At 41.4% G+C, this 20,253-nt stretch overlaps 2 protein-coding genes across 3 annotated transcripts; one reads left to right on the top strand and one right to left on the bottom strand.

Annotated features, from left to right (window-relative positions):
* Positions 1 to 213: 213 nt before the first annotated feature.
* Positions 214 to 9,118, top strand: smarcal1 (SWI/SNF related, matrix associated, actin dependent regulator of chromatin, subfamily a-like 1). Of its 2 annotated transcripts, none has more exons than XM_027010856.2 (17): positions 214 to 975; positions 1,064 to 1,427; positions 2,395 to 2,445; positions 2,629 to 2,889; positions 3,175 to 3,225; positions 3,507 to 3,690; positions 4,438 to 4,567; positions 4,709 to 4,870; positions 5,276 to 5,341; positions 5,588 to 5,728; positions 6,054 to 6,272; positions 6,576 to 6,646; positions 6,913 to 7,015; positions 7,244 to 7,426; positions 7,797 to 7,897; positions 8,025 to 8,121; positions 8,679 to 9,118. In XM_027010856.2, the coding sequence occupies exons 1-17, from the start codon at positions 718 to 720 to the stop codon at positions 8,868 to 8,870; spliced, it is 2,634 nt and encodes an 877-aa protein (XP_026866657.2). In that variant the 5' UTR covers positions 214 to 717; the 3' UTR covers positions 8,871 to 9,118. The 2 variants fall into 2 exon arrangements, with proteins under 2 accessions (XP_026866657.2, XP_026866656.2); XM_027010855.2 differs by having other exon boundaries at positions 4,438 to 4,588.
* nme9 (NME/NM23 family member 9) lies at positions 8,892 to 20,088 on the bottom strand. The gene is made up of 18 exons (XM_027010857.2): positions 19,866 to 20,088; positions 19,586 to 19,643; positions 19,139 to 19,242; positions 18,819 to 18,890; positions 18,601 to 18,717; positions 18,306 to 18,387; positions 18,134 to 18,216; positions 17,882 to 17,974; positions 17,296 to 17,450; positions 15,019 to 15,227; positions 14,516 to 14,660; positions 14,304 to 14,411; positions 13,830 to 13,981; positions 13,162 to 13,306; positions 12,330 to 12,595; positions 12,032 to 12,127; positions 11,704 to 11,823; positions 8,892 to 9,642 (listed from the first exon to the last, which is right to left on the bottom strand). Exons 1-18 carry the CDS (start codon positions 19,896 to 19,898, stop codon positions 9,593 to 9,595), a joined length of 2,088 nt encoding a protein of 695 aa, XP_026866658.2. The 5' UTR covers positions 19,899 to 20,088; the 3' UTR covers positions 8,892 to 9,592.
* Positions 20,089 to 20,253: the final 165 nt, after the last annotated feature.

Genomic DNA, 20,253 nt, shown 5'->3' with positions numbered 1-20,253 from the left:
AGAGAAAAAAAGCAAAACAACTCACCAATAATTTGGTTGGTCTACTTAAAATGTAATATAATGTAGGTCTATAATATTATATATATATATATATATATATATATATATATATATATATTCGTAGTTTTCACCTAGAGAATTCTAACATTTTTGGACATTGGGGAAAATAGGGACGTCACACCTCCACTAGGCAACGTCATATCCGCTTGCGACTCGCTTAAGTGAAAAGAAAGTTAACAGAATGCGCAGCACGCTAGTTTGAAAATTAATAACATTTACTTATTGCCGCAGAAACATGCCGTCATGCGTTCTTAACACGAATCATTTTGTGACATTTGGATAATTATTCTTAACCGCTGTTCAATGTAACAGATGATAAACAGCTAACTAGATAGCTAGCGTTAACTAACCATACTTTCTCGCTTGATAGATAGCACACAGCTAACGTAAGCTTAAGTTACAAACTTATTTAAACACGTACAGCTAGCTATGTACAGTTAATGTAAAACTCGTATTCATCTAGGTCTCTGCGTCTTATCTTTTGTAGGTACCTAACAACGCTAGCTAATATAGCTGAATCTGCAATATATTCGCGTTCGTTTATTGTACATCGGTATTGATATGGCTAGCTAGGAAGAGTAACACTTAACTTTGAAGCAAATGAAAGTACGCGCAAATATAGCTAGCTAGCCAACTAGATAACCTATTGTAGTGGGTATGTCCAGCAATCTAACACCTGAACAACAGAAAAGAATCGAGGAGAACAGAAAACGAGCAATTGAACGGAGAGCTGAGAGACTTGCGCAATCAAATGCACATGTCTCTGCTCAGAACAAAGCATCCACATCTCAGCATGTTTCCCCATCGACGGGTTTTCTGTCAGATACAGCCGGGAGACATACAACATACGTACCGACATTTCCTTTGAACTACGAAATCAAGTCTGCCGCAAGAAATGCGGGCATTACAAGACAGGTATGCGCAAATTGACAAAGTGGCCAAGTAATTTTGTTATTCGTTAATGTTTTCTGTATCAAACATGCATATTGCTTTTTACTTCCAGATTCAGGTCATAGACCCTCTTCCCACTTCTAAAAGGCCCTCTTCAAAAGAAGAGTCTCAGGCATCAGCCCCTTCAACTCATTTCAAGCCCCCTGAGCTAAAATCTGGTGCTGGTCATTTCCCTGGAACAAAACAGGCTTCCACAGTTGGTAGTTTCTACGGGCATAGTACAAAGCTTCCTGGTCAAACCTTAAAGAATCAGAGATCTAAAGCTTCAGACACTGGCTCTGCTGTGCCTGCTAAGAGGCCAAGTGTGTGTGTGCATGGGAGATGTGTACCTCATTCCAAGGAGAGATTCAGAGTTGAGGTTGGCTACCATATGGAGCTCATCGCAGTGTTCAAAAACATACCCTCGAGGAACTACGGTAAGCCAAACAAGACTGTAACTGGGACTTCACTCTTAAACATATAGTTTTAAAAATGCTATATGAGATCTTGCTAATATGTCCATGTAAAAATTCTAGCAACACTGCTATGCCTAAAACACTCATATCAGTACAACACGCCACAATACCGCTATCATGTTGCTGTTGCTGCTGTGTTGAGAATGGCCAACCAGTAAAATAACATGGTCAGCAGTGGACCTGTGTTCAAAACTTGGAACTATATGGCAACAGATCTGTAGCAGTGTGCAGTTGGACACACTATTACTTTTCATGTGCTTAAAGGCAGTGGTAGCTCAGTGGTTAAAGTACTCGACTAGTAATCAGAAGGTTGCCAGTTCAAGCCCCACTTCTGCTAAGTTGTTACTGTTGGGCCCCAGAGCAAGGCCCTTAAACCCTCAATTGCTCAAAGTGTACTCAGTCTTGATTGTAAGTCACTTGATGTCAGCTAAATACCATAAATGTGAAGGCCAAAGTCAGTGTAGAATATAGCCAGAGCTCCTCAGGTGGGGATCAATATTTTTACTTTACTCAGTTTCCAAAAATGGGACTATTGCTTGTTGTGCCTTTGGATAGCTTGTATTTCAAAAATGCTCTTTGTAATGGATTGCAGGCATGGATAATGAAGCATGACGTCATCAAGGGCTTTATTTAGTGGCCTGTCTGTTTATCAAAGGAGTCTAAACATTGTTCCAAGTTATAACAAAATTCTATGTAATAAACACTGATATAAAATTTTATTTGTCCCCTCCCTCATGTTTGAGGTGCCTGTAGAGCATCAAATTAAAGCAGACATGAACAGTGTTGTCAATCAAATATAAGCTGTTGTAAATTGCAGAAATTTCAATTTATATATTTTGACCAAATGCATTTTGTCAGTTATTGGGTTTCTGTGATTTATTTTTTCCTTTAATTACACCTCATTCTGGGAATGCTCCTTCTCTTACAGACCCTGCCACTAAGATGTGGAACTTTAGCCTTGGAGACTATAAGCAATTGAGTAGGTCTTCATTGCACGTTTAAAATATCACTGTTTTTAATATGTAGGTCTTTTATATTTTGCATACAAGGTAGATGTGTATAAGTAACCTTTCACAGCGTTTGCCAGGATTCTTGTAATAGTCTCAGTATGTTCCAGGTACTATATGTTTGTTGATCTTAGTGGATTTTTCTCTTGTCTTAGTGGAGGAGGCAGCAGGCATCTCCTCTGTGTCTCTGAAAGCTCTGGAGGGGATGGAGGGTCTGGACCTGAATGCCTCGAGCAGCCGCCCCAGAGATGCAGCAGCTCTGGCGACCCTCATGAAGTTGTGCCAGGGCTGGCAGAAGCCCAGCGCTACAGTAAAGGGCCGGTGCACCCTCATCTCCCGCTCTCGCCTAGAGGTGGATGTTGGTTACCACGCAGATGTTATTGGTGTCTTCAAACAGATGCCCTCGAAAAATTATGGTGACTTTCTGAAATTCTTAATACATAGATGTGAATAAGTCTTTTGTTTTTGACAGCTTTGGCCTGGGAGCCACAATAGCTAAGACCTTTGAGATGATTATTTAGAAACAAAATTACTGTGACATGTCAGTTAGTGGTTACCATTAATGGTATTAATGGTTACTTTGTAAGTTATTTTATAAGTTATTTATAAACTGCTTCTGTCTTGTAAATGCTTTGAAAGTCAATAGTAATAAGATTTTGTAAAGTCCAGTATATGGTCCAACTTGCTTTCTTTCATTAAAGACATGAAGACAAGAAAATGGAGTTTCTTGCTCGAGGATTATGGAAAGCTGAGTGAGTCTTTGATTCAGTGAGATGGCCTTGAGAAGACCTTAAAATGCTTGTTGTTGAGAATGATCACTGTAACAAGATACAAAACCCTACACACCAAAATGGGGAATTTTGACTTCTATTTGGTTTTTTGTTATCAATACTACTGACACTTAATATATTACTAACTTGATTCTTGCGTAACAAGATATAATTAGTCCTAATACTATTTATGCAGTTATTTATGTTGAATTCAAATGAGAGCTAAACTATTTTGTTTACTGCTATGTGATCCCTGTGACCAGTGGAGGCTGTGAACAGCATTTCAGCTGTGGAGATCGAACCATTACCACGGGCAGTGCTGCAGACGTTCTCCTCCCAGTTCGAGAAGAGCCAGGTCAGAGCTGCCGACGTGCCTGCGGCCGACCTCTCAGCGGTGGACCCCGTGCTCACCCGCTCCCTCATGCCCTTCCAGCTGCATGGCGTCCAGTAGGTGTCCACCGCTTCCTCCCTCAATCTCAGTGTTTTCCCACAGTGTTTAGAATTTTACTGTAAGGTCCAGATTCTTTTATGAGTTCTGAAATAGATTTTTCAGTGAAACATATATACAGCTCTGGAAAATTGAGACCATTGCAAAATGATCAGTTCCTCTGTTTTTACTATTTATTGGTATGTATTTGAGTAAAATGAAAAATGTTATTATATTCTATAAATTAGCAACAATATTTCTTCCAAATTGCAAATACAAATGTCAGCATTTATTTGAAGAACATGTTGACTGGCCAAAATAAATTGCACCGTTTTCAGACCAATATGGTTTATAGGATTGTGCACTTCTGGACGTTCATTGTCATTCATGGAACCTGTTGGAGCCACTCCTCCAGCCTAGGGGACACAGACCCAAGTACCCCTTTACTTGAACAGCTGTGTCCCTTGTGTACTACATTACAATTTATTACAACCTCCACATCTTTTAACTACAATATACTGCAGTTCCTCCCTGGAATCATATAGTGATTATATAGTCTTTCTTTTGACCAATTGAAAACAATCTGGAACATAACTGTCAGTTATAAAGATTTAAAATATTGCAGAATTTAAAGTTTACATTTATCCATTAATAAAAAAAAAAAAAAAGAGAATAATTTCAGTAATTTGACTGTAATAATTGTATTTATTAACAATAAAATAAACTAGCCTCTTAACGATTTGTAAACCGTCCATTTGCTTGTGCAGCTTTGCTGTTTCTAGAGAAGGGCGTCTGCTCTTGGCTGATGACATGGGCCTGGGGAAGACGGTGCAGGCCATCTGCATCGCGGCCTACTACCAGAAGGAGTGGCCACTGTTGGTAGTCGCACCCTCCTCTGTACGTTTCACATGGGCAGAGGTGAGACGATTGTTTTGTCCTGTTCCATCTTAGACAGATAGAGCTGTAGGAATATAAATAGTATGTTTATCTCTCTCTCTCTCTCTATCTGGGTGGGTGGGTGTGTGTTTTCTGCATTAGGCGTTCCAGCGCTGGTTGCCTTCGATCGCAATGGACAGCATCAACATTGTGCTGAAGGGTCGAGACAGCCTTTGCTCTGGGCTGGTCAACATTGTCAGTTATGACCTGCTTAGTAAAATGGACAAGCAGCAGTTAGCAAGCCCCTTTGGTGTGCTGATCATGGTGTGTTTGCTTGATTATCTCCCCTCACGCACACCACACTACACAGCTGGACAGTGAATGTAGCTCAGGCAAGGGCAAGTCTAGTACATGGTGGGGTCGTGAAATGTAGCTCTTGACTGTGAACTTTGTCACCTCTTAACAGTTATAGTTTTAGAAGATATTGATATTAACAGCATTCAGTTTAAACTGCACATTGTTGAAATATTGATTAAATTTCACAAGATATATTGAAAGCAAAAACAAACAAAAAAAACCCCACAAAATATTGTCCTTTTACCTCTGCAGCAGTGCTTGGGGTCAGTGAAAGTGGTCTTAATAGTGGCAGATGTGCTTTCTGAACTCTTTGTGCGTGTGTGTTGTGCGTGTGTGTTGTGCGTGTGTGTGTGCGTGTGTGTGTGTGCGCAGGATGAGTCCCACTTCCTGAAGAACATTAAAACAGCTCGCTGCAGGGCTGCTCTTCCCCTGCTGAAGGTTTGAGGAATGTCTCCATTACTCCTGCACACAAGTTGGATACATGCACACAGCATGTGCTTACTCAGAACTAGTTACCGATGTTTGTTCATGCTGTGTTGCCCCAAAGCCTCAGTTAGACTACTAAAATGCTCACCAATCTAATAAGGCTGCCTGTAAATGACGCTGTTTTGCTACTTTATCTCCATGTGTTCTGTGCTGTTAATGTTGAATTCGTTCCTGTGCTTCCCTGGATGCACACTGCAGGAGACTAAGAGGGTGATCCTGCTGTCAGGAACGCCTGCCATGTCCCGCCCCGCTGAGCTCTACACGCAGATCCTGGCTGTGAAGCCCACACTCTTCCCCAGATTCCATGAGTTCGGTGTGAGATATTGTGATGCTAAGCAGGTAGTGAAACCCCACAAAGCTTTAATCTTTTTTGTTTGTTTATGGTCACCTCACTGTGGTGGGTTAAACTAAACAGTGCGAATGTGATCTTAAATAATGCTGTTGAGACGATGCATTTTCCATTGCCTTACCTGCACTCTTCTCTCCTTTTTCCTGACCCCTCTTTCATTTTATCTCCACTCCCCTCCCTCTTCCCCTTCACCCTTTCCTTTCGCCTCTGTCCCTCGCTCTCCCTCTTCATTGCCACACCTCTGTTCTTGTCTCCCTCTCTCTCTCCCTCTCCCTCCCTCCCTCCCCTGTCTTCCCCCTGTGTCCTGTCCTCCAGCTCCCTTGGGGTTGGGACTACTCCAGCTCCTCTAACCTGGCTGAGCTGAAACTGCTGTTGGAGGAGTCTCTGATGTTAAGGCGGCTCAAGAGTGATGTGCTCTCACAGCTCCCTGCCAAGCAGCGCAAAGTGGTTACCGTGACTACAGATGGCATGGACTCTCGCACCAAAGCTGCCCTCTCAGCCGCAGCCACAGATCTCGCCAGCAGACGCCACAATGTGAGTGCTCCTTAGAATGATGAGGCAGTCTGACAAACATTTGACTCCTGGATACTACCCAGAGAATGGAAATATCACACATAATAACAAAAGGGCCCTAGATTCCTCTTATTTGTTACTTTATCATATTAATGTTATTCTCTGGAACATTTTTGGTCTTATTGTATATTATACATGTGATCTTTTATTTTCCATCATTACTTGGTGTATTGTTTTGATAGTATAATAATTTATATCCCATATATATTTCAAATATTTTTCACATTTGAATGAATGGTGATTTGGTTTTGTGTGTGTCTACAGAAGATGCAGGAGAAAGAGGCTCTGCTTGTCTTCTTTAACCATACAGCGGAAGCCAAGATCAGAGCAATCTTGTGAGTATCTCTTTTTGCTGCTGCTTTCATTCAGGGCTTACTCAGAAATATTCCAGTAAGGCATAAAATGCACATGTTGCCATACAATGATAATGTTGCCCGAGTGATAGGGCAGTGTAATGTTTCACTGTTGAAGAGAATTTCTGCTCCTCCTTTCTTAGCCAGAAGTATTGTTGCTGTCAGAGAAGTGCCAGAGATGTAGATGTAGAACTGTAGATCTGCTTGTCTGCAGTTTTGTTCATGTTCTGCTGTGTGCCTTCCTTAAGGGAGTACATGTCAGACATGCTGGAATGCGGGCGTGACAAGTTTCTGGTGTTTGCGCATCACAAACGTGTCCTGGACAGCATAACCAAACACCTCTCTGACAAGGTGAGAGTGGAAGGTTGGATCTTTCAGACAGTTACTCAGCAACCCCAAAACTGTCATAGGCTCAAAGGGTTTGGAAAGTCCTGGGCAGTGTATGAATGTATGGAAAAAGAAAGCAGTGAACAGAAAGTTTCGTCATCTTGGGAATTATTTTTTTGCACACTTCCCCCTTCCCCTTATAGTACAGTGTTATACTCTGATAAGTGCTTTTCAAACGTTCTGTGTTGACAGACGGTTGGTTACATCCGCGTCGACGGCTCCACTCCCTCAGCAGAGCGGCAGCAGTTGTGTGAGAGGTTCCAATTCTCACCGCAGTGCCGCGTGGCTGTGCTCTCCATCATGGCAGCCAACATGGGCCTCACCCTCCATGCGGCAGACCTCGTGGTGTTCGCTGAACTCTTCTGGAACCCAGGGGTGGGTGTGCTTCTGCTGGCAGTAGTTCGGGCGAGTGGGGATTTGATTCCTTATGTCCCTGCCCTTCGTTTGACTCTCAACCCCTCTAGTGCTCTTAATCAGAGCTGTAAGCCAGGGTTGGCTGCTCATGCATGCTAAATGGTCCATGCACATAGCTCTTTTGCAGGCCACAAATACAGTCTCTGATTAGCTCTACCCTTCAAAAACTGGCTCTGGGCTCTCAGGGAAACAATGGTTTTTTATATATATATATATATATATATATATATATATATATATATATATAATAGGATACAAAACTAGACACAAAAAGGCAAACTCAGTGTTCTAGCTTTGTGCTGAATTTAATTTCATTTTCTTTTTAAAATAGATATTAATCCAAGCTGAGGACAGAGTGCACCGGATTGGTCAAACGAGCTGTGTGGACATTCACTACCTGGTAGCCAAAGGCACAGCTGATGACTATCTCTGGTAACTCTGAAGTTCTGTTCCTGTGTTAGTTCCTGTGTTAGTTCCTGTGTTAGAACATTAGCCCCCAGGTGCTGCATTGCCCCCCTTTATTTGTGACTCCATCACACTTTCTCTTCCTATGATCCAGGCCTATGATCCAGGAGAAGATGAATGTCCTAGAACAGGTCGGCCTGTCCGAGTCCAATATATCGGGAAAGGCAGTGTGTGCCAGCTTCCACAGCAAGGTTTGGACAGTAATATTTACATTTACATACAATATTTGACTGATGGCAACACACTGAAATTCCATCGAGAAACTGTAAATATATGTTTAATAATGGCAGTACTGAAATAAATGTAAATCAAATTCTGAAACAAACATCTAGGATTTAAAATTGATATAAGCAGTTTTAGGAATATTTAATCTTGACTGTATTTACCTCATGATGACCATCACTTTAATACTGAAGAACACACACACAAAAAAACATCTCAGAAAACATGTTCTGGCCTTTGTAGGCAACTAAAATTTAACATGGTCAGGCTGTATTAACCAATCAACAAATGTCTCTACTAGGGCCCCCTGTCCTTGCATGGGCACATGAAGGGATTACAACCTTCAATGGCCAAATCTGACTCTTTTTTTTTTTTACTGTAACATTAATTACAGCAGCTGTAGTGTATACTAATGTATATAGTTACAAGTTGAAAAGTTCTAAAAGTAACCTCCCAATTACAATCTCAGATGAACGTTTGACCCTGAAAAGACTCTGAAGATCAATTATGCTCTTTTATTTCTCAGGACCCCAAGCAGCAGAGCATCACTGAGATGTTCCAGAGGTCGTTCTCAGAAGAGGATGTGGATGAGTCCGTGTTGCTGGAGGCTGTGACTGACTGGGAGGACACGGAGCACCATGGCTCAGTCTCCCACCAACAGGAGCGCGTCTCCGCAAGCACCAGCAAGAAAAAGCATAATAAAGACTACTTCAGCTGATAACCAGCAATTTTTAAAAAGAAAAATGGTACTTGGAGTTAAGTAACTAAAGTTGGGACATTTACCCAAAGACCAACTAAAGTTACCCAAGCTCATCTTTTCACAAAATAATGAGTATATCCCTTTTGGTTATCATGAGTGAGCAAGTGTCGCTTTGGTCTTTTTGTTAAATGGGAGGGAAATTGTAAGTGTAACTATTGTACATATGGCTGTTAAATAATAAAGCTCTACATTTTAGTTTACCTTCAGTTATTTGTTTGGAACGTTTTACATAAACACCTAATATCTGTAAAATTGTCAGATGAAATAGATAAACCTATAAAACAGGCCACAGGTAATATATATTTTTAGAAGTGTTTGTTTTAATCCAAACAACTTTGTGGCGATGGTTAAACTAGTGGAGAAACCCCTTAAGACCTAATGGGTTGCCACTGATGTGTTCATGAAACATAAAACTAATGACTTGGATGCAAAGAATAGGAAGAAATACATGGTTGACATAGGGCTTAAAAGGTTAAAAACACCAGGTTAGATTACAAACTAGACTACAAATGAAAATTCCTAAATGTTTCACATTTCTGCAATCATGTTGAGCTTGTCTGAACTGCCATGTGGGTCCAGGGTGATCCCTGCTTTACCATCTGATGATCTTAAAGCTATGGGGACTGGCACAGTAAAAACAAGTCTTCAGAGCTGCAGAAACAGCTTTGCTCTTGCTCTTCTCAGGCATCAGAAAATTGATCTTGTAGATCTGAAGTGGGTGTCTGGTGTCCTACAATTAAGGTTAAAAATATGCATGTATTCAGTATGAGTCATTTAAACAGCCATCAATCACCAACCATTTGAACACCTATACCTGCAGAGGGCTACAGTTTGATCTGACAAATTGATATTAAATGAGCAATACCTTTTTTTCACTAAAATACAATACATGTGATATTAAGACTTATAAAGGTAACTTGGCAGCCTCTAAACTGTCATACCTAGCCATGGAACCCACCAGTAAGATACACTATATTGCCAAAAGTATTTGCTTGTCTGCTGTCGCACGCATGTGAATTTGAGTGACATCCCAATCTTAATCTATAGGGTTTAATATGATGTTGGCCCACCCTTTGCAGCTATAAACAGCTTCAATTCTTTTGGGAAGGTTTTCCACAAGGAGTGTGTTTATGGGAATTTTTGACCATTCATCCAGAAGTGCATTTGTGAGGTCAGACACTGATATTAGATGAAAAGGCCTGGCTCGCAGTCTCCACTCTAATTCATCCCAAAGGTGTTCTATCAGGTTGAGGTCAGGACTCTGTCCAGGCCAGTCAGGTTTTTCCACACCAAACTGGCTCATCCATGTTTTTATGGACCTTGCTTTGTGCACTGGTGCACAGTCATGTTGGAACAGGAAGGGGCCATCCCCACTGTTCCCACAAAGTTGGGAGCTTGAAATTGTCCAAACTCTCTTGGTATGCTGAACCATTAACAGTTCATTTCACTGAAACTAAGGGGCCAAGCCCAACTCCTGAACAACAACCCCACACCATAATCCCCCCTCCACCCAACCTTACACTTGGCACAATGCAGTCAGACAAGTACCATTCTCCTGGCAATCACCAAACTCAGATTCGCCATTGGCTTGCCAGGTGGAGAAGGATGATTCTTCCCTCCAGAGAACACATCTCCACTGCTCTAGAGTCCAGTGGCATCGTGCTTTACAACATTGCATACGATGCTTTGCATTGCGCTTGGTGATGTAAGGCTTGGATGCAGCTGCTCGGCCATGGAAAGCCATTCCATGAAGCTCCCTACGCACTGTTCTTGAACTACTTTGAAGGCCAGATGATGTTTGGAGGTCTGTAGCGATTGACACTTCAGAAAGTGGGCGACCTCTGCGCTTCAGCTGACCCTGCTCTGTCACTTTATGGCTGAGTGTGGCTGAGTTGCTGTCATTCCCAATCGCTTCCACTTTGTTATAATACCACAGACTGTGGAATATTTAGTAATGACTGGAATTATTGTACAGGTGGCATCCTACCACACTGGAATTCACTGAGCTCCTGATAGTTACCCATTTTTTCACAAATGTTTGTAGAAGCAGTCTGCAAGCCACAGTGCTTGGTTTTATACACCTGTGGCTGTGGAAGTGATTGGAACTCAATTATTTGGATGGGTGGACAAATACTTTTGGCAATATAGTGTAACTGTAACCACTGTCACACTCCCTAGCCTGGACTTAATTTCCCAACATTCACCTATTAGTTCTCCAATGGTCATGAGCTCATCAGATCTTCCTGATTATATTTGTAAAAAAAAAATTGTAAAAAAAATTTTATTTGTGAAATATTGCAATAAGAATTACATGCATACAAATGGGTTTCTGGCCCATTTTGTTGCATGGTTATTGTCTTTGTCTATTCCCTGTTGGATGTGGTTGCTCTGTGCGTTTTACAGCAGGCTATATAACTGATTAACTTCTTGCCTGCTCCTTTTGTTTTGGCTGCCTTCCCTGTGGTTACCAATCTGCGTAGTTTACAAATCTGCCTCTGGATAATCCCTTTATTAAAAAAACAATTCTGTTACTCATATCTGCAATCATCTGGTTCTGGCTCTGGTTGTTACAACTAAAACACACCATTCTAAACCTAGTTCAGAATTTAAATGCTCCAGAGAGTTTCTGCTCAAAGTGTTATGAAGTCTGAGGTCAAGGCTTAGTGTCTCACTAAGCTGCAGACATGACAGAAACCTTCACTGGTAGGCTGGTGGCTGTTCTATCTTTGAAAAGATTATGTTGGGAACAAAGCCAGACCAGACCAGTCAATGGTTAAAGTGAGAAACAGACCTGTATTATGACTGTCATCCATCTCTTGTGTTGCCTGCTGCTCTGATGAGTCCATGTTTAGATCAGGAGACAGTGGCTGGCACTCTGTTGCTGGGTCCAAATGGATAGTACTTCCTACTTCTGCACAAACATCAATGGTAAAAACAATTTATTAAGTAATTGTCCCTAAACATTATTCTAAGAACAGACCTGCAAATGAGCCTGTGTTGACAGTGTAAGAGTCTGCAGAAGCTCACTAAATGGAGTTACAGACTTTGTTCATTTCTTTACCAGCAGTACAAATGACTGATATAGTATAAAACATTCTTTTACTCTTCTCTAGACTGACCTTCACTGCTTGGCTCAGTCTGGTTCCTTAGTTCACTAAATGAGGGTGATCTTGATGTCTGGAGGTTCTTCAGCTCTGCAAAACTTTCTTCTGCTTCTATAGCCAGAAAAGTAGTTTGTTTACCCTTAAACAATGTATTTTCTTGAAATATGCCTAAAACATCTTGCCCAATAGAGCACAGATGTAGGCGATTTCAAGCTGTGAAGTAGTTTCCAATGGACTGTACAAATATCTCCAAATACACTGGAGTGCCCGATGGGTATTGGCTATTGAAGCTCTTGACCACTGATTAGTTTACCTAATGGACAAGGCCCATTATCTTCCCCTGTGCTGATGACCTCACTCTCTGAGCTGATGTCTCCGAAGATGAAGTGTATCTTCTCCTGTGCATGCTTTGCGCTGGAAGAACCATGGACGGTGTTCTCCAGGATGTCTTTAGCGAAGCGGGCTCTCACGGACTCTGGTGCTTTCTCTCTCGCCTTACTGGGGTCAGTAGGTCCCATCATGGCTCTCCACTCCTCAACCGCATTCTCTTTAGTCAGAATCATCATTGTGCATGGACCACTGTGGGAAAGACCTTAATCTAGAATCTAGAATAAACTCTCTATATATGTATATCTGTTTTTATTAAAGGTAAAAAAGTATCATAATATACATAACTAATCTATTATGTACAAGACCTGACATTTCCATCACAGTAAATAAGCATGATCTTAACAAAATCTCATCAGACCTGATAATCATCAAACAAGTGTTCAAATGAGACATGTCAATCAGATTCTGTTGGAGTGAGAATCAGCCTATCCTGCTGCTAAGAGGCATGTGCAAATGTTGAATAGTGAAGTATAACTGACATGTCTAAATTTAAATATACAGCATGTTGAAACCAAATTGCAATGGACATGTAAATTGAGTCATATTTTTAGCAAACTTCAGGTAATCAGATTTAACTATCTTAATTTGAGGTTATCACATGTTTGAAATATGGACTTTATGAACACACAATCGCACTGAACTATTAAGTAACTAAAGTGTGAGACAAAATATAAAGCTTTGACATTTGACGTTGTATATATTTGCAATTGTTAGGACAATAAAGTGGTTTTAAGTTTGTCTGTGTATGAGCTCACCGGCACATATAGTCCACTAACTGGCTAAAGAAAGGCTTATCCCTGTGTTCTTTGTAGAACTCCTCAGCCACCTCCCTGGACAAGACCATCTCATGCAGTCGAGTGATGGTGAAGCTCTTGGATTGGATCTCCCCCAGGATCTCCTCTGTGGAAGAGACAGCCATGCAAATCCAGACAAACATGAAACCCAGAATAAAATTCCTGACAACCTCAGGATGGACAAATGTGCATAAACATCTATTCTTGTACACTGATATAGAGATTCCAGACAACCATACAGAATATCTACAGTGCACAGCAAATCCATAATTTCTAGTACTTTTACTTTCTTTGCCACACATACCCAATAACAAGTGAAAATCAGTAACTTCAAATTTTAATTATTAAAATGACATCAAAATGACATCAAAATGACATAGTGTATTTTAGCTTTCATTTATCAGCCATGTTAATACTCCATTTGAATGACATGTCTGAAGTTGTTGTAGTAAAAGTACCATCTTAAAAACAGCTTAATCAATAAGGACTTGGCTTCTTCTGTCTTCCCAACCTTTGAAATGTGATTGTGTTTCCTTGATATTAACAGTTTGCCTATAGAAGCCATGCAGCACAAGGAGATGTTAACACCTGTAACATAACAGGATGTATGGCTGTACTTGCCACACTACCTCTGTGTTCCTCTGCAGTGTCGGGTTTGATAACAGCTAGTGTGTGCTCCTTAGGGAAGAAGAAGTTGATTTCCTGCTCAGCCTCCTCCAAGCTCCCACTTCCATGCAGCTGATTCAAACTCTCACTTTCTCCCGCAAAATGAGCTCGAAGGCTTAAGAACCAAACATGCACATATACTTGAATACAAAAGGATTGCGCAGATTTAGATTGAGCACTTGAAAATGTACTGATAGAAAACTGATCATATTTAAATGTGTACATCAGTATCCTGGTTATGGAATGTGCAGTGTCCTCCAGAATTACTGGCACCCTTAGTCAAAAGGAAAAAAGGCTTCACACTCAGATCATGCACAATAAATCCCATGGGTCTGGAATTCACAGAAATTGTTCTGAAATAGTATGTTTCTGCAGCTGAATTCAGGATGATACACTGCATGATCAAACACAGCATGAGCTGGAGCCATGGTGCCTACCAGGCTGGCTGTTCCCGTTTTGCTTGTGTGGGGTCCTGGGGACCCAGAAGGTCCCTCCAGTGCTGCACTGCTCCTTGCCTTGCCAAAGCCAGAGCCAACAGTGGGCCACTGCACACAATACCACATACCTCATTATACATAACACTGTATCACAGAACGTTGTTTTAGTGATGATTTGTTTTCTTAATGCTAAGGTATGGAAAATTGACTACCTGGTCATGTTTGTGAGTAGGGCAGGGAAATATGCCTCATGCTGAAGATGACTGTAGAAGTGACACACCTGCTCTTCTGTAAGCATCACCTCCTTCTGCATGGCCACCGTAAAACCCGCTTCGTGGATCCTCTCTAGAATCTCCTCTGCCAACACAAGAACATGTTTTCATTCAGCACACTTAAATGGTGAAATCTGTCACAGTTAGAAATGTCAACATAGTATGAAACCAAAATCGACCCAGTTTCATAATCAGTGTCTTATGAATGATCATTCTTTTACAAGACTTTTAATTTCCCTGAACACATTGCAAGGCTTTAAATTATAGGAACACCAATAAACAAAAATCATGCAACTTCTAGTTGTACTCAGTCCAGGAAAGTGCTAAATTACATAGGTGTCTGTATTTCTCTCTCTCTCTGTTTTGCTCTCCTTCTCTGCATGGGTGTGCCTGCAGGTCTGCATTTCGTTTCCGTGCACCACAGACATAGTTCTGGCACATGCCTCTGTTCTCTCTGGCTGCGTCAGGCCGAATGAGTGCCAATGTCCTCTCCACAGGCTTCAGTTCCGGCCCGGCATGGCCCGAGCGCCGGTCCGACCCCGCTGGCCTGAAGTTGGGAAAGAAGAACGCCAGCTCCCTGCCAGCCTGCTCGACGTCACTGCTGCCATGCAGCGCATTGAAGAGGGTCTCCGTTCCATACTGAGCTCTCAGACTGGAGGAGCCAGGGGAAAGAGGGAAGAGAGAGACCGTGGGGGGGGGACAAGGCAGATATGTCGGAGTGAAGGAGGCAGAGATGGGGGTGGGGGTGGGATAAGACAGAGAAAATGTGGAAAAGAAAGGAGGGAATAGAGAGACAAAGTTGAAGAGAGAGATGAGGGGGTGGAAAGAGAGTCAGATGGGGATGCAGGGGGAGTTAGTGGAAAGAAGAAAAGTTAGACAAAGAGAAGTATGTGGATTAAAGACAAAAAGAGAGAGAGAGGGAGGAAGAGAGAGAGAGAGGAGGATAGCAGATGGTGTGACTGCTGGTTCTCAGCGAGAGCAGAGGGAAGGGGGAAGCTGACAATAAGCACAGGATGCATAGTTATAGCAGTTAACACACAAATCTGTGAAAGCAATATGGCTCAGCTCTCTAAGAACACAACTGCTGGTTCTCAGCTTTTCCCTATAATGCAACCACAAGATATTTAAAGCCTACTAATAAACCATAGGGAAACCCTATATATTACAGCACTGTGCTTGCACAGCTGATGAAGAACCTCTGTCTGAAACACCTGGGTTTGAGGGAGCAGTGCAGTATTTTTTGCTGTTTCTAGCATTGCACTCTTTGATTGATGTTGTCATTCCTGTTGGAGCCACTCCTCCACTCGACAGCCCCAGGTGCCCCTATCACCACTGAGGCAACCTTGGTGTTAACCTTCCACATTTCATTTTCTCCATTTCTTCTTTCAGTACCTGGTATTTTTCCAATTTCTCCTTCTTTTGGATGTTTCCATCACTTGGGACTGCCACACCTATTACTACTGCTGTTTTTTGCTTCTTGTTGACTATCACGATGTCTGGTTGGTACACCACTACTTGTTTATCTGTCTGGATCTGGAGGTCCCAGGGGATATTATCCGATGTTCTCCACCACTCTCTGTGGTTTCTTTCATTTGGAATTGAGCCTGGCCAACACATTTTCCTTGCATATGTTCCTGCTTATGATTCCTGCAATTTGTTTATATCAATAAGGATATGCTTTCCCTGCCACTATCTTGTATCCTGCAACTGGTGTTTGTGCTGGATTATTGCAGAGGTATCTGTGCACAGACTATATTTTCTGTCGTTTCTGATGTGAAGTCCCTCTGCTTCGAGCAGCACATCTTGTGCTGCCATGATTAGTGCCTTCAGTCCCGCTTTTTCATACCATTGGTGGGATTGTCTTATTTTGCTGATACCACTATCTATTAGTGGTACATCACATAGAGAACATGCCTTACCCTGTGGAGGGACTATGGAGGGACTACAGTACTGATATCACAGAATGGTGCAATATTCAAATGACCTCTCAAACAAATTACAGCATTTTTCTCAGAAATGCAGATGAATCACAGCATTCACAAGCTCCAACAAGAGGTACATTTGGTAAAAAATGATACTGGCCTATTGTTAAGCATATCAGATCAGTGAGTCACGTCTGTGTCTTTTAATATATTTCAAAATGTCACAATCTTTATATATTGTGATATAATATTTTTGTTCGTATTGTGCAGCCCTATTATATACTAATGCAGTGAGACTACAGGACCAGGTGTAGGCCGGTGAAGTTATGCACCTAACAGTGGCAGAGAGGCCACCCAGACACATTAGACACTGACCCAGGACAAGGATATTTACTCGCTACTCCCCCTGACCAGGATCTATATAAAGGACACAGGAATGTTATTTGGGCCAAAGTGTGGTCAGCTGAGAGTAAAAAGAGGAAAAGTGATAGGACAGAGGGAATGAACTTCCACAAGGCCTTATAACAGACCTAGATGATAGCTACAAATGCCTCAGGACTCTCCTATCACATGGGGTCCATGTGGTAGAAAAGCGAAGTCTCTCCATAGGGTAGGGCAATATTGAGATACTGATTAATAAACAATACTTATCATGGAGCCTTAATTAGTGGCTCAGAAGATTTGATTATGAGACTTTCTGAGGCATTACCATTTTGTCAGAGGCTCCATTCCTAGACAATAAAACAGTTTAGCATTAACCATAAATCTTTCAGATTTGAATGATGAGATGTATGCTACCTCTCTGGATGCTCTCTCTTGGCCTCCTCTACATCCACGGGGCCCAGGAACTCCCGCCAGGCTGGGATGGTATCATCAGAACCCTCAGGCTTAGCGATAACCAGAACATGGGAGGGGCCTCCAGACATGAATCGCACCAACTCCTCAAAGTATGGCTGGAGACAAAAATACACATACACATGGCATAAGGCATTTACACGATGTTATATGTTCAAAACAACCCTCGGCTCTGTCCCATACGGCTCTGTATTTCTGCAGCATAAGCAGAACAAGTAGGGCGTGCACAAAATCAGCAGTTCTATTCTTAGACTCCCACGCAGAGTACTTCCACAAGGAACAGAAATCAGAGAGAGAGAGGTTGAATTTGGTCATGCCACACTTAAAAATGTTTTTAAAAATTGTGGTGTAACAAATAAAGCTGTCCTACTGAGGCTGCATGAAGTTCAAAGCACGTTCAGTAACTGTGATCCATCATTTCTAAACCACTATTGCGTCCCGAAAAGCTGAATGTACCTTGTAGAGAGTGATAAGGCAGCTGGTTAATAGGGCTCTCGGGCAATATTCTGTGCGGACTACATCACAATACCTCGCCTGCTCGGTGCTGGTAAAACTCCCGAGCCTCTGACACACTCAGTGTGCGTTCCTCATGGGCCAGAATATCAAAGCCTGCATCCTGTATCTGAGAGAAAAAAAGGTTGTGTACAGACACCCTTGTTCATGGTTATACTGTAAATTACATTGTAACTGTTACATAATGATGCAAAGCTGCTAAAACATGCTTGTGGGGAGAATAAACACTTGCTATTATAAATAAGCTTTTGTTCTATCCATGTTTTACCTTCAAAATGATTTCATTGGTCTTTCCATGTGCAACAACATCTGGTTTAATGATCGCCACTGTGTAAGACTGGTTCACAGCTACTGTGGGGTGGAGAGGGTGCAAAAGTGTGGTGATCACTGTACATTATCATTTGACCAGATATGATTTTTACCCCAGGAGGTTTGAGTACCAAGAACATCTTCATAATTTTGATGGACTTCAGCATCCTTTTCCTCTTCTTCTGTCTCTTCTGTCAGTCCATCATCCTTCACCTGAGAAAATACATTAAAAACGTTTGCAGGAAATAAAGTCTACTTCCTGTACATTTCATTTAACCAGATACATCCATGGGAGTTAAAACCCTGTAAAGTGGAAAAATGTGGAAAAATGCATATTACATTATATAGACAAATATGCAATAGCCTAGAACCCAGGACTTGTGTTTGTGGGGTCAGTCTGAGATTCTGCGTTGCAGTGGCGCTCACCGCAGTGCGTGCCATGCCCTGCTCCAGCACTTGTTTCTCCTTGGCCAACTCCTCCACCACCATTCTCTGCAGGAGTGGAGCGTTAGCCCCCCGCAGCACAGCTATGAGAGCCCCGCCCTGCACAGACGCCAGCTCCACGTCAGACTGCCGAGTTCAACCATTGCCACCACTCGATTACAGCTTAGCAATAACAAAGCACTCTCTGCTCACAAGCTTACAGCATAGAACAGGAAGGTGGGCTTGCACTTTCCTCGATATTTCTCCAGATCTTCAATACTGTCAGCCTCTGCCTGAAGAGATCAAAAGCATAATAGTATCTTTCCTTACAATGAACATTATGAGTGTGGTCAGAACTGAAAAACCATCTTCGAAGACTAAAAGATCAAATTTGGTGTAAAATAACTGCATAAATTAGGGTTAGTTGATTTAGAACTACATCTCAAGCTACTCTCAAATAACGATTAAATAACAGGAAGTTTAATGTATTAAAGAAATCAATTTCAACAATTATTCTGAGTAAATATTATTACTAGCTTACTATAGCGAAGTGTAAGAGGTCGTCTCCTAGCTCATTTTTTATTTTTCTGAACAGGCTGATGACAGCACGACAGGGCCCACACCACTGCTGATATACATCCACCACTGACAAAAACATACAGCAATCAGGCACTTCACAATAGGAGGAAGTTTCAGAGTTTCAGTTTAAGGTAAACAGTATAAGGCTAGCTGAGTAGGAGTTTATAAAAACAAAAGGTCTTTTTCCACATATAGTTGCTCTAAACCCTTAGAAAATACACGCATGAATTTTAGGAGGGACCATAATCTCTACTAATCTACTACTCTACACAATCTCTACTATAATCTCTCTAAAACTCTGGCTTTGCTGTACTGAAATGCGTAACAGTTACTTTAATATTTACCTCGTATAAAACAGCTTTGTTCTGTAATCATCCGTTTGTTTGTTTGTTTGTTTATTTCCACTCACCTGTTAACCCATTCGTTGTCAGCATTTCTCCCCATTGCTCGTCATTATTGATCGACACCTATAATTTATACATTATATATTTATACAATAGATAGATAGATAGATAGATAGATAGATAGATAGATAGATAGATAGATAGATAGATAGATAGATAGATAAACTTAAAATATAATATATAACTAGTAATAAAATGTACAAATATAGTTAATTTTCAAGGCAGTAATATGTCGGTAATATATCGCCTACTACCCACACTCTGCCCAGAATCAAGATGGGTTACCTGTAAACTAACTTCTTTCTTCTTCCCGGCCATCAAAATTCTTTTGAAGTGAAACAATCAATGATCATATGGGAAAAAAAGGATTGTATCTATTTAGATACGAACGCTGTGGTTTTGAAATCTTCACTTTGCAACATGTAATTAAGCATAAAATGCCACAAAAGTTGTTCTGTTTCCAAATGTTTCGGGTCGAAATGTACCAGAAACGTGGATTTGTTTGGCGTTGTCGTTGCCTAGCATTGTGGCACCATGTGAGTTTAGCTAAACTCCCATATTCATTGCGCCATCTGCTGGAGCCTATAAATGTTATGTTTTATAAAGTTCCTGGTATGTTAAGACATTTACAGCGAACACAGCCTGTGTCATCATCTTAACAGTAATCATTTGA

The sequence above is a fragment of the Electrophorus electricus genome, chromosome 2 (genome assembly GCF_013358815.1).
Source record: "Electrophorus electricus isolate fEleEle1 chromosome 2, fEleEle1.pri, whole genome shotgun sequence".
Classification (NCBI taxonomy): Eukaryota; Metazoa; Chordata; class Actinopteri; order Gymnotiformes; family Gymnotidae; genus Electrophorus; species Electrophorus electricus.
Note: the sequence above shows the minus strand (reverse complement) of the source record. Positions and strands in the feature narration are given on the sequence as shown.

Bases quoted from the DNA above. Each gene is read 5' to 3' on its own strand.
- smarcal1 (XM_027010855.2), top strand. From the start codon at position 718: ATGTCCAGCAATCTAACACCTGAACAACAGAAAAGAATCGAGGAGAAC. The intron at 3,226-3,506 runs GTGAGTCTTTGA...CCCTGTGACCAG, and splicing joins CGAGGATTATGGAAAGCTGA to TGGAGGCTGTGAACAGCATT. The intron at 6,273-6,575 runs GTGAGTGCTCCT...GTGTGTCTACAG, and splicing joins TCGCCAGCAGACGCCACAAT to AAGATGCAGGAGAAAGAGGC.
- nme9 (XM_027010857.2), bottom strand. From the start codon at position 19,898: ATGGCCGGGAAGAAGAAAGAAGTTAGTTTACAG. The intron at 14,661-15,018 runs GCATGTGCCAGA...TTGTGTTGGCAG, and splicing joins CGCAGCCAGAGAGAACAGAG to AGGAGATTCTAGAGAGGATC. The intron at 12,596-13,161 runs GTGAGCTCATAC...TCTTTCCCACAG, and splicing joins TTAGTGGACTATATGTGCCG to TGGTCCATGCACAATGATGA.